The sequence below is a fragment of the Stegostoma tigrinum genome, chromosome 17 (genome assembly GCF_030684315.1).
Source record: "Stegostoma tigrinum isolate sSteTig4 chromosome 17, sSteTig4.hap1, whole genome shotgun sequence".
Taxonomy (NCBI): Eukaryota; Metazoa; Chordata; class Chondrichthyes; order Orectolobiformes; family Stegostomatidae; genus Stegostoma; species Stegostoma tigrinum.
In genome coordinates, this window is record NC_081370.1 from 43,442,728 (window position 1) to 43,457,048 (window position 14,321).

The window sequence follows — 14,321 nt, forward strand, 5'->3', positions numbered from 1 at the left end:
TTTTGATTAAGTGTCTATAAAGGATTGGCATTTGAGTTCTAATTCAAGATTGGTGAGAGACCTGGAGGTGTGTGTGTGTGTGAGTGTGAGATTGGGGGGGGGGGGGGGCAAGGAAGCGAGGGAGGGACTGCTCTAGATGGTCAAGGTTATGGATTGTTAAAACTTAAGAAGCTTTGAATGCTGCAGTGCATATTGTAGATGGTACACACTGCTGCTACAGTGTATGTGGTAGTTCCTAGCTTTGTTGCCTTTCTTGGCTGCCACTTGGGCTTGAGAAATTTTCACACTTCATTTTGTTTTGTATTGGGACAAACCCCGCAAACCATTGGTTACTATATTAAATAATAAACAGTTAGCAGTGTTGGTGCCATAATTGCTGACATTGAGATAATCAGGTAAGAGACATACTGCAGCAGTCTCTATGCTCTAGTTGGGGGCCAAGTCAGGCGCAGCACCATAGTCCATGATTTCTGTCCCTTCCCCTGGCCAGTAATGGAGGGATGTAAATAATTTAAGGTAGTAGATTGAACGTGTTTAAGAATTGGTGTTGAGCTTTTAAACTGCTGAAACTGCACTCGTCTAGACAAGTATTTAATCACACTCCTGACTTGCACCTTCTAGGCGGTTTTGAGAAGTTGCGATGAGCAATTCGTTTGAGAACTTCCCAGCCTAGACCTTGTCTCTGTGGGGTATATATTTGACATGTGCTGTTTAGCTTTAGGTTGATGGTAGCAATGCAGCAATGATAGTGCCGTTAAATGTCAAGGAGAGGCTTAGTGCATCTCTTGTTCGAAATGAGCATCGTTCGGCACAAAAAGCACTTAGCAGCCATCAGCCCAAGCTTGATCATTGCCAGGTCATGTTATATGTTGACACAGATTGCATCATTATTTGAGACGTGAGTGGAAGCTGCAGTTGACAGTGAACATCTGTACTTCTGACCTTATGATGAAAGGAAGGTCATTGAAGTAGATGAAAGTGTTTGGGCCTATACTATCTAGAGATCCTTATAAAGAGACTGGAATGTGGAGTTAGGTAGTAGATCAGCCATTGTTGAATGGTGGAACAGACTTCTCCTATTACCTTAACATGCATATTGATAAAGTGTAAAATTAGATTGAATTTGCATGGTATGCAAAATGCCAGAATGTGAAAATTATGCTTTTACTTACTTTTTGGAAGATCTGTTTAATTTGTCCATCTCTCTAGCCTTCTGTCTCACTAGAGTTCTGTAAATGTCTCCTTTTGAAGTCTACATCTAATTTTACCTTTTGACATTAACCAGTTGAATTTTACTTCTGCCATAGTTGTTTTTTTCAGGCAGGCATTCCACATCATCATAACTTAAAAGCATAATTTCCCCTTTTTTTGCCAAAGATCTCAAAGTCTGAATTACATGTGAATCACTGTCTAAAGTAACTGGGCTTGAAGCAGTGGGGCCAAAGTGGCAAGCATAACAGGACCACTAGATTGACTATAAAGACCAAGAAACACATTATAATGAGTTAAGAGGACAATGATTTTCACAAAATTTGAGTGATTATTGCTGTAAGAATTCCAGGCAATCTGTTCAGTTTCACAATGGTTTATAATAGATTCTTAATTTGATGTTAAAATGTGCTACAATGAAAATGAAAATCTTAGTTTTATTAAAAATAAATGTTTCTGTTTTTTGCATTTCTCATTAAATTTCAAAATAACACATAGCAAAACAACCATCTCAAAAACAGTATTAATACTACAATTTTTGCACCTTCTAAATCACCCTACCTACAATCAAAATCGGTTTTCATTTAATAGAAATTAGGCTTTTGTAATGTTCAGACAGGTTTTATTTAATTGCCAAGTACAGTTCTTGGGATACATGCGTTTCTTGGTGTGTTCTCCATGGTAACTCCTTGACCAACATAAGTTCACTGCCAGCTAATCAGAATTGTGATGTCTCGTGTAGTACAATTTATTGTTGGCTTTGAAATTTAGTATTCTTGCATCCACCCAGATGAGAGTCCAGATAAAAACATTTTTCACAGAATTTCTGTTTAGTTACCATGATTCAAACTTTTATACTACCAAAAAACTATTGTAACCTTGTAAAACTGCTTATTCTCTGATTTATTGTAAATAGTACCACCAGAGATTTGTTGATTATGGAAATGGATAAAGGCCTTCAGTTCCCATAGCCTGGTTTGGCAGCATTTTAAATGGTCAGATAGATGATTTCATCCTTGATTCTTTATCCTGTCTTTTACGTAAATTCCCATCTTGGAAGTTTCAATTGACCTAGCATCCAGACTCTGTTCCAAATGACCATTATCCTTTTCATAAATGTGTTTTCATGTTTCATCAATAAATCACCTAGACCTAACTTTGAAGATTGTGTCCCCCTTTTGTTCTGGGTACTAAACCATCTTTCTTCCCCCCCCCCCCCCCCCCCCCCACCCCCCACCCCCAAACAAGAAATATCTTTTCTGATTGTACTTCATTGAATATTTTAAACATTGTGATTAGTATTAGAATACCACTCAACCTTGAATGAAAACCTGCCCTTGGATTTTATAAATGTGATGAAATGAACACACTTTAATTCCTTTGTTTTATGTACTGAATCGTTAAAACTTTTTCACAGTGATTCTGCAGCCAAAATTATGGTGGAATTGCTAGGCAGCTATACAGAAGATAATGCTTCACAGGCAAGAGTTGATGCTCACAGGTAAAGTCATTGATATTTTCTGCTTTTTCAATTTGCACTGCCTAAGTTATCTAAAACGTTGCCTTTCAAGAAGTTTTGGTTTCTGTAACAAATGTTCTCAAATGCCACCAAATTGTGTGTTGCAAGTTATCAACTGATTGTAGGTCATAGAGTCTCACAGCTTGGAAACAGACCCTTAAGTCCAACTAGTGCATGCCAGTCATGTTTTTAAATTAAACTAGTCCCACCTACCTGCATTTGGTCCATATCCCTCCAAACCTTTCCTGTTCATGTACTTATCCAAATGTCTTTTAAACATTGTAACTGTAGGTGCATCCGCCATTTCCTCTGGCACTTCATTTCACATACTAACTACTTCTGTAAAAACAAAAAAAGTTGCCCCCATGTCCTTTTTAAAAACTTTCTCCTCTCCTCTTAGAAATATACCCCCTCCACCTTTGCTTCACCTTATCTATGCCCCTCATGACCTCATAAGCCTCTCTGTCGCCCCTCAATCTCCTACGCTATGGTGAAAAAGAGTCCCAGCCTATTTTTATAACTCAGCCCTTCCATACCTGGCTACATCCTGGTAGTTTTTATCTGAACCATTTCTGGTATAATAATATCCTTCCCATAACAGGGTGACCAGAGCTGCACAGATTTCTCCAGGAGAGACCTCACCAATGTCCCGTACAACCTCAACATCATGTCCTAACTCCTTTACTCAAAGGTCTGAGGAATGAAGGCAAACATGCTAAACGGCTTCTTAACCATGCTGCCTACCTGTGATGCAAATTCTAAAGAATTATTTACCAGAACCCTTAGGTGTCTCTGTTCTACAACACTGCTTAGGGTCCTGCCATTAATTGTATAAGTCCTGCCCTTGTTTGTTTCACCAAAATGCAAAACCTCGCATTTATCCAAATTGAACTCCATCTGCCTTTGAGCTGAGTGAAGTATTTTGTAGCAGAAACAACAAATATTTTGTTGAATTTCTCTCTGATAGGTGCATTGTAAGAGCATTGAAGGATCAAAACACATTTCTCTTTGACCATCTTCTTGCTTTGAAACCTGTTCGATTTCTGGAAGGGGAGCTCATTCATGATGTGAGTAGACTAAGTATTGCAGATTGGCTACATATTTTATCAGGATGTTCTTCATGCACTAGTTTAAGGAGATTTTTGTATTTTTGATTTGTACATGTTACAAAATGAAGAGAAAAGGTCTGGCTGAACACTTTGCCTGTAAATAGCATGTGATTCTACCTTAATATCGGAGCAGGTTGATGAGAAAATATAATTAGATACCACGACTGCACACGAGCCTCTGGAAGAATAAACCTGTTTTTTTTAATCAACCTGTTATAGATGCTATTACACGCCTCTGCAACAGGTGGGACTTGAAAAAAGGGCCCCATAAAATAGTTGTTTTAAATTAATGTCTTCAGAAGTGTTTCTATGCACTGCCAGTGCAGGTAGATCTTAAATTCCGGTTTCTTGGGCTCAGAGATAGGGGCACACGAGAATTGTGGCTCAACTAGGTATGAGCACTAGGTCAAACCGTATTCCATCTTGTGTTCTTTTCTATAAAGCCATAGTATGAGAATTAAAATCATCCCATTTATAAGAATTCATTTGTTATTAACGTTTGTCTTTTATTTCTGGTGCATTTTCTAAAAGGAAATGTAATCTTTCTTAGTAAGTGGTAATCATAGAGATGCATTGCTTTAAGATTAATGCAATGTTCCTTAAATAACTAGTGTTGTACATGAGCCTGGTAAAGTTTTTTTTATGTAATGCTTAATACTGTCAAGTACAATTTCAACTACTGGATGGATCCTAAACTTTCCTTTGATCTTTTTGGAATAACCCTGTGGGAATATTAGAGTTAGGATTACTGGGCATTTGTTCAATTCCCACACAGTACTGAATTCATATTTTTTAATGCAGTACATTAAATTATATTTCTCTATACTTGGGTTTTCTACAGTCTGAGTCAAACTTAGCCTACCAACCCTGATATGTTTTCCTTACAAACATCTGAAGGCTAGTGCCAAAATTGGGAGAGTTGTCTCACAGACAAGCAACGGCCTGACAAGATCATACTGTTGGAATCATTTTTGACTGTCCATGTCCCTACCAACGCTATCATCATATTTGAGGCTGTGGGTAGGGAAGACCCATCAAAGATAATGGAACAGTAGGGATGGAATTGCTCTGGGATTCATGGAAACGGAGCCTTTGGTCCAATCAGTCCATGCGGAACGTAATCCCAAACTAAACTAGTTTCACCTGCCTGCATCCCTCCAAATTTTTCCTATTCATGTACTTATCTAAGTGTCTTTTAAATGCAACAATGCCTGCCATCTACCACTTTGAATCGTAGAATAATACAGCTATACAGCATGAAAGCTCATTCCACGTGCAAACTACCACCTATGTTTAAAAAAAAAAATTGCCCCAATGGTCTTTTTAAAATCTCCCTCCTTTCACCTTCAAAAGTGCCCTCTGGTCTTGAAATCCCCCATCCTAGGGAAAAGACACCTGCCATTAACCTTATCTATACTCCTCATGTTTTCATAAACCTCTCTAACGTCGCCTCTCAATTTCCTATCTTGAGTGAAGAAAGTCCAGCCTATCTGGCGTTTCTTTGTAACTCCAATTTTCCATACCAGCAACATCCTAGTAATTCTCTTCTTAACCCTCCTTAGCTTAATAACATATTTCCTATAACTGTGTGTCCGGTTCTGGTCACCGTATTCCGGAAGAAGCCTCGCCAGTGTCTTGTACAACCTCAATGTGATTTCCCAACTCCCATATCTTAAAGGACTGAGTAATAATGGCAAGCATGCTAAACGCCTTTTTAACCACCCAACCTGTATGATCTATGTGATACAAACCTGAGTCCTTAGCATTAATTTACTTGTGAAGTCTTGTGGCATGCCATTGGTTCAAAAGTAGGCAAGAAAGCCTCTTGATGATATTGTTTTAGCATGTTATGCTGTTTCCCCTACTCCCACCCCGTGCACGCACGTGCACACAAAACTACCACTTAGAGGAAGTGTTGAGGTTGGCAGGACTACGGAATGTATTCTGAGTAGCTCGCCAGCACCACTACTGACCAGGCTGACCAAATTCTAAAGGGTATAGCTGCTAGATCGGGTTTGTGGCAAGTGATAAAAAATCCAACGAGAGAAAAACACATTTGACTTTGTACTCACCAATCCTCCTGCCTCTAATGCACCTGTCCATGACGATATCAGTGGGAATCACCACTGCACAATCTATCCACTTCCATAGTGCCACACAATGTGATAGAGATTATCACCTGAGCTAAATGGGATAAACTTTCGATATAGCAACTCAAGCCCAGGCATCCATCAGGCCTATGGCCAATCTGCAACAGCAGAATTGTACTCTAAAATCTGCAACTTCATGGCATGGCATGACATAACCTCACTCTGCCATTACCATGCAGCCAAGGATCAACTGTTTTAATGGAAGTTGCAGGAGGGTGTGTCAAGACCATCGCCAAACAAACCTAACATGATAAGTCAGCATTGTTCCTCCGATATCATTGGGTCAAAATTCTGGAAGTCCGTACCTTAACTGCATCTTAGGTCCAAATGAATTACAGCAGTTCAAGGAGGCACCTTCGCGAGAGTAATTCATGATGAACAAAAAATGCCAGGTCAGCTATTGAAGCTCACATCATGAATAAAATTTTAAGAAAGCATACTTCACAAAGTTTTTGAAGCGCATTGTCATTTGTGGCATTTGAGAGAATCTAATCTATGCAGGAGGTTTGATGTCTATTTTAATTTGGACTGTAGTGCTCACTTCAAAGCTTGGGCTTCTTGTTATGAATCTCGCATTGGTGTTTGTTTCAGCCTATTTCAGGTCAGACTGGAGCTACTTGAATATCAGCTGTATGGTGATTAGCTTCTTGAGACCTCATGTAGTTTTCCAGCATTTTTTTGCTTGAAGTTATGGACTTAAGTCACAATGCTGTAATTTGAGCTTCAAATTTACTCAGTCCCACAAAACAGTGGTTGTACTTATTGCCATTCTGAAAGTTGTAGAACGTATTTTCATACCTTTTGCTACCAAATGCATTTAAGAACAGCCGTGTCAAATGCTGTTTTGAGTCCATAATTTGAAAATTATAATCTCTGTATAAAAATACTACTTTGGATTGCACAGTGTGGAGCAGTGATTGATGAATAAGTGCTTCATAAGCAGTGCTAAAATTAGGAGGGGGTTTAAAGGGGGAAGGAGGCGTTTTTTTTAAAAAATCTACTTTTGTTTGTCCAGTGGGTCATGAGTGCTTTTCCTCTAAGCTGAAAAATTTATACTTGTTATTACTTTAAATTGGTATCAGATATTTAAATAGGTTTGTGACAACAAGTGCAGTGAATTCAGATGTGGGAGTTTGTGAAAAGGATTGTGATCCTGGAACTAATTCTGTGGTCATGTTTCTGTAGCTCAAGGAAGTTTTGTTTCAGAGTCTGAGTGGATGACATTGCAGGGCATGATGCAGGAGGGGAGTTAACTGGACATGTTTTAGAAGCTATTCGCACCCATTAGGTTGAGTAGAGCTGTGTGTCAGTCTGGGATGAAAGGGAGTGTGACTATAGGTAAGGCTGATGAAGGGATTCAGGATGTAACAATGGAGGAACCTCAGCCCTAGACTTCTGCTAAAAGCAGGATGCCATTCAAAAGGGATCAAAGGAATGTGGTAGTGATTGGAAACCATACAGAGGGGGACAGATAGTTCTCAGCAGCCACAAGCAACTTTTGTTCTCTAAAGTAGCTTCTCATTTAAGTATTAGCCACAGTCTTCAGTGTAAATAAATAAAACATTTTAAATGTGCATCTGATATTTTGTATTTTGTAACTTCACAGTAGAATTTATATTAACCTGATATATCTGTTTCCTTTCAATAGCTCTTGACGATTTTTGTTAGTGGAAAATTAGCAGCGTATGTGAAATTCTACCAGAATAACAAAGACTTCATTGATTCACTAGGTGAGATTTCATTTCTTCGAATTGTAGCAAGAATTCAAGGACAGTTGAAAAGATGCATTTTATTTTCATCACTAGGTGCTTCAACAAGGGGATTACTTCACTGAAATCTTGTATTTCAAAATTTTTAAACATAAACAACCTCCATCAATAGATAAGGATAGCAGTATATACCACTTGGATTATGTTCTGCAGCAACTTGTCAAGGCTTCTTTGATACAACCTTTCAAATTTGTGATTTCTACCGTCTGGAAGGTCAAAGGCGGCAGCAGATGCATGAAAATACCACTACCTACAAGTTACTTTACAACCTCTCAACCATCCTGTCTTATTCCATCACTGTTGCTTGGTCGAAATCTGCAGATCCCTCCCAAACAGTGGTTAGGTGCATTTATACCAAATGGACTGTGGCAGTTTAATAATGTGACACTAAATATCAAATTGCATTGCCTATCTTTGGTTGCTCTGAGAATACCTGAGGGATTTTCGTATTAACTGCTACATGAAATTTGACTTCTCCAGCTGGCATGCTTGTTTGGATCATTTCAGAAGAAAGTTGAGTCAACCACTTTAGAGTGATGGGATGGCAGGTTTTGTACAATAATGACTATACTTCAAAAGCACAGTTAATTGGTTTCAAGCTGCTTTGGGATAGCTTTAGGCCATGAAAAGTGGTATTGTACTAAATTTTCACAATAATTCAATTTCACATTCGCTTAGACCTGACTATAATTTCCTAATTTTTTTTAAAAAACTGAAGTTAGATTCTCAAATTGAGATGGTATGATTTGTCTTTGATATTCTACAGAAATTAATCAGGTGTCTGACAGTAATGCACAAGGTATGCAGAAGTGCAGTACCAGATTTGAATTCTAGGTTTCCTCCTTGTTCTTATCTGGATTTGATAAATCAGAAATTCATTGGATCTCATCTAAGCACTTCAGTACATTTCCAGTGTGGGAGAATCACTATGGTTGTACTTCGGTACTTACAGCAGTTGGTCACAACAGCACTGAGGGAGTCTTTTCAACTGCCCCTAAGTTTCCTGTCTGCTTTGCTTTGGCTTGAATGCAGGTTGTCATCTGAAAGGTTTGAGATGGCAAATAGAGGTTATAAGTCACAATAAATTATTAAAACTTCTCAAATGCTGGCCAGCTGCCTTTGTTGCTGAAATTTATTAAATAAATTTGATTTGGATTAGTACTTTTAAAATGGCTATTTTTTTTCTTGTTTACTTTTGGCATTAAGGCGAATCCCAAATTGCTGCTTTTGCACCATGGCTACTTGAAAAAATAATTTTCCAAAGATGAAGGAATAAACCTTTGCATTGATTTAACACTATTGTCATTGTTTTGCTCTTATGAAGCAGTAGGGCTTGAGTTTGAGATTCCTAATCTTATTTTTGGGAAGTGTTAAGCAAAAATGACAAGGAATTTCACAAGAACGTAGAAAATGGGAGCAGAAGTGGGCAATTCAGTCCATCAAACCTGCCCTGTCAAACAACAAGAGCATGGCTGATTTGCCCTAGGCCTTGATCCTTCTTTCACGCTCATCATAGCCCTCCCTTCCCGAAAAACTCAAACTTAATCACGGGCCCTTCAAATACTTTTATGATCTAGCCTCTCCAACTCTGGAATGGAGAATTTCAGACCTTTACTTTCTGGGAGAAGAAATTCCTTCACGTTCTCCATTTTAAACTAGTGTCTTCCTCTTTTGTGTCTATGTTCTCTAAACTTGGATGTTAGAATTCTTCAGAACGCCAGTGAATAACAGTCTGACCCCTTTAGTTGATCTTGCTTAATCAACTCCTTTATCCCAGGAATCGGCTGTGGTAATGAGAGTTCCTTATTTTTAAACTCTTAAACCCTGGCAATGAAAGACGAAGTTCCATTTTGTTTCCTTAGTAACTTGCTGCACGTGAAAGCTGACCTTTTATGCTTTATCCACAAGAACACCAAAATCTCTCTGAGCTTCACATTTTTTATAGTCTGTCTCCTTTTCAGTAATGGTCTACCTTTTGATTTCTTCCTAGTACATGATTTCACACGTTCCTACATTAAACTCAATCTGTAGGTTTTTGCCCACTATCTATATCCCCTTATAACAAAGTGTGGAGCTGGATGAACACAGCAGGCCAAGCAGCATCTTAGGAGAAGGCTGCTTGGCCTGCTGTGTTTATCCAGCTCTGTTATAACCTTTGTTATCTAAGTTAGAGAGTTGCTTTCTACTCTGAAATAGTTGGTTTGAAATCAGAAGATGCCTTGGAATGGGGTAATTCTTTAAAGTTTGCATCACATATAGACAGGGGTGGTTGAAAACGTGTTTGGCACACTTGCCTTCATTGTTCAGTCCTTTGAATAAAGGAGTTGGGATGTTGAGGTTATACAGGACGTTGTGAGGCCTCTTCTGGAATATTCTGTCCAGTTCTGGTTTCCCAGTTATAGGAAGAATATTATCAAGCTGGAAAGGGTTCAGAAGAGATTTAGCAGGATGTTGCTGGGTATGGAAGGTTTGAGGCTGTATAGGGAAAGGTTGGATACGCTGAGACATTTTTCACTGGAGTGTAGGAAGTTTGAGAAGTGACTTGATAGAAGTTTATAAAATAATGAGAGGCATAAATAGAGTTGATGGTGGTTGTCTTTTTCCCTAAGATGGGAAATTTCAAGACTAGAGGGGACATTTTTAAGGTGAGAAGAGATTTAAAATGTCATGAGGCATATTTTCTACACAGGGTGGTTCTTGTGTGGAATGAACTTCCTGACGAAGTGGTAGATGCAGGTACAATTACAACTACAAAAAGACATTTAAATGGATATCTGAATAGGAAAGGTTTGGAGGGATATGGGCCAGGAGCAAGCAGGTGGGACTTGTGTAGTTTGGAATTATGTTTGGCATGGACTCGTTGGATTAAAGGATCTGTTACTGTGCTGGTTGACTCAATGATTCTGACTCTAAGTGTGGGTAGTGGAGAGAGCAGTTAGACTGGCAAGTCATACCTCGGGTCATGGATGCAACATAAGAAATAAGTCAATTAGGAGTAGGAGGAAGAGAAATTTCTCCACTCTGATCTGAATATTTGGAATTTTCTATCTAGAGGCCTGTGAATGCTCAGCTTTTAATAGTTTTTTGGATAGGAAGAGAATCAAGTGATAGGGCAGAGAAGTCGAATGAAAATAGATGATCAGCTGTGATTACATTGGATGGTAGAGCAGACTTATGCACTTCTCGTGTTCGCGATCATGAAGGTCTGTTGGATCTTCTCTAAGTTTGATGTGAGGTATATTGTTGCTCTGATAATGCTGCATAATGTGGCATAACACATAGAATTGTGGTTTAATGTCACTGCTTATCTAGTTCGGATTTTTTTAGCCACATTATTTGTATCAATTCACTACTCTACTCTATTTTTAAATATCACTTGAAAACTGTTAATGTTTTCAATTATCAAAAGAGTTGGGCACTTTCAAGGGGCTAGTCTACCAGTCTAGATACCCATTGGTCATTTAAGATCAGTGTTTGTTAAAAGGTAATTTAGTTTGTGAGGTGAAATTATACCCATCAGTATCTCTTGACCTGCAGATTCTCATTTATGCAGCAGTTTGGAAGGATCATTGTTTTTAGCACTGACCTTCTGACCTTTAAAACCATCGATGGCAGCATTTAATGTGCTGATTCTCTGGTTTCTGTTCACTTAGAAAAAGTGTTTACATCTGCATATCACCAAGAGTTATACCTGAGAGGGATCTGATTAAATGTACGTATAACTTCCGGAGCGATAATCACGGGAATGTAGAAAAGATGAGCTCAATGCATAGCTACAGAAAGCTGTTCAAGTTTCATCATTGTCTCCTTCATGAACGAGATAATCTGCTTCATTGCTTAAGGTGGGAGGTGTTGGTGTCAGCAATCTCCTTATTTACGCCCAGCAGGAAGGAGTGGTAATTAACACTTCAGCACTCCCACAGTGCTGTGTAATTGACTGTTTAAAAGGTGCAGTGATTTGAGTGTCTTATTTGTATTAAGATGTGATTTTCATATTGCATTAATTTTTTGATGGCAAGGCTTAACAAATGCAGAAATTGCTTAGTGATGCAGAATACTTTATTGCTGCATTAGGATTTTGACATAACAGTAATAAGTAAATCTGTTTGGCAGAAAATTAGATGCTTTTGAAGCTTAGTATCTGCTATCACTTTACACAGATCATGCTTGGGAATTAGTCTCACAGAAAGTAAGCTATGTTTTGTAACAAAATTTTAAGAATATTGGTCAGGAATTAGAATATTTTTTGAGGGTTCCTTGAGGGAAAAATGGGTATCTTAATTTTGTGGAGCTCCTTGTTGTTTTCTTGGTAGCTGCTCATTTGATTTTAGAGGTGGAGGCTTTCAGCAATACAAGTGCACATTTGAGAATCCATTTATGTGAAAATGTGGGCTGGCACAAGGGTCCAGAATAAAATTGAGCATCAACTGTTAACCAATATACTATTTTAGAAGTGTCCTTTTTAGCTAAATTCCAGACCATTATTGTACACGTGAAGTTGCGTGCAATTACCTCAGCTTTTTTCTTAACTGAACCCTGAACACCCGGTGCTTCCCAAACTGTTTTCAACGTCACCATATTTTTGTGCACATGCACATTCCTTCATACATTGTTCTCTTTCCTCCAATTCTAGGCATATATTATTTATGCTTAACTGAACTGTTGATGGTTCATGCTGATGCTCCCCCTCTCTCTGGTTTGTGCTGAGGATTCATGGGTTACAGAAGTTGAATTTAACTTGCCATTCAAAGTGCTGCTTTCCTACAGAAGAATGGGAGTGGATAAAGCACATGCACTATCTGAAACTTCAAATGTTGGGTTTCTATATGGGATTTTCTCTCACTCCTTTCCAGAGAGAGATGCCTGGAAAATACTGATTTAAGGCATCTGTTTTATACGATAAACTTTTTTCATTTGAAAAGATACATGAAAAGCAGGTGGAAAAGCATGCAAAGTGAAACTGAGCACAGGTATGGCATTGTACCTCATAGTACAAAATAGCCAAAGTCCTGATTTATAGATCAGTACTTTTTAACCTATGGGTAGAGCATTTGAGTGAATCTCTAGACCAACCCTTTTTGGCACTGTAGGCTGACATGTTTCCTGCCTATTGCATAGGACCTCCATTTACTTCCTGCTCTTTGTCTTTCTGTTGTCCCTGTGTTCCTGAGTAACATTGCTGTTGGCTCTTCTTGTTTGACCTTAGGCATTATTTTGATGGAGTTGCACAGAACGCCACGTTGCTCCTGTGAATTTTGCTGGTGTGATCACTTTATGTACAATTCATACTTGTAAAATGGGTAGCAAACGATCCTGTGATCCTCTATACTCCTGAGTCATGGACAGACCAGAGTAAAACCCCTCAAGCAGTGGAGATGGACCATTAGTAGTGCTTTCGCAGAATCCTCTAAGTAGAAGGAAGCGTAGTCCAACAGCATCCTATCCCATTCCAACTTGCCCAGCATCAATGCTAATACCATCCTGGGCCGGCTCCAGTGTCACAATGACACCACCTGCAAACTGGGGACCCTACAGCCCAATGGCCTCACTCCTCACAATGTATGGTTTAGAAGGGGTGGACACTAGGAAGTTGTTTCCGTTAGGCGGAGAGACTAGGAACCATGGGCACAGCCTTAAAATTAGAGGGGGTAAATTTCAAACTGAAACGAGATGACATTTCTTCAGCCAGAGAGTGGTGGGCTTGTGGAATTCATTGCCGCAGAGTACAGTAGAGGCCGGGACGTTGGATGTCTTCGAGGCAGAGATCGACAAATTCTTGATCTCAAAAGGAATCGAGGGCTATGGGGAGAGTGCAGGGAAGTGGTGTTGAAATGCCCATTGGTCATGATTTAAATGGCAGAGTGGACTTGATGGGCCAAATGGTCTTACTTCCATTCCTATGTCTTATGGCCTAAACATGGATTTTACCAGTTTCAAAATCTCCCCAGCCCCATCCCATGACCAACCATCCCTGCTTCCTTGATCTGACACATGTCCATCTTCTCTCCCACCTATCTGCTCCTCACACCTCACTGACTAATCCCCACCACTCCCTACCTGCACTTACCTATCACCATCCCAGCTAACTAACCCCGCTCCACCCCTCCTCTATTTATTTCTGAGCTCCCTTCCTCTGCTCCCATTTCTGAAGAAGGGTCCTGACCTGAAACACAAATTTTACAGCTCCTCTTCTGCCTGGCCTGCTGTGTTCCACCAACCCCACGCTGTTATCTCTGACTGCAGCATCTGCAGTCCTCAGCTAGCACTGCCGTCCTTTGTGTGCCTGATGCTAGACTTGTGAAGTAGCTGTTCTGCTCAGAATTCGGTCTCAATAGGAGATCCCAAGACAATGGAAATACTTTAGGGGTGTCCTCATGGCATCCCTGATGAGGTCAAACAAAGTTGCTGACTTAGGGAGAAATGTTGCTTGTGGCTGACCAAAATATTTATTCCGGGAAGGTGTCATACACTGAGACTTCAGACATGTGCACAGGAGAAGTTGAGGTACACGTGAAGGCATAAAGACCTCCCACAAACAATCTGCTTAGGCATTTAAGCATCACAA

General features: G+C 39.4%; 1 protein-coding gene across 1 annotated transcript in view; it reads left to right on the plus strand.

Moving 5' to 3' along the window:
- eif3m (eukaryotic translation initiation factor 3, subunit M) overlaps positions 1–14,321 on the plus strand; it is a 37,622-nt gene that overhangs the window by 18,632 nt on the left and 4,669 nt on the right. The window contains exons 6-8 of the mRNA XM_048545612.2: positions 2,627–2,710; positions 3,696–3,795; positions 7,636–7,717. Coding sequence (XP_048401569.1) covers positions 2,627–2,710; positions 3,696–3,795; positions 7,636–7,717 — 266 coding nt within the window. The remainder of the gene's footprint in view (positions 1–2,626; positions 2,711–3,695; positions 3,796–7,635; positions 7,718–14,321) is intronic.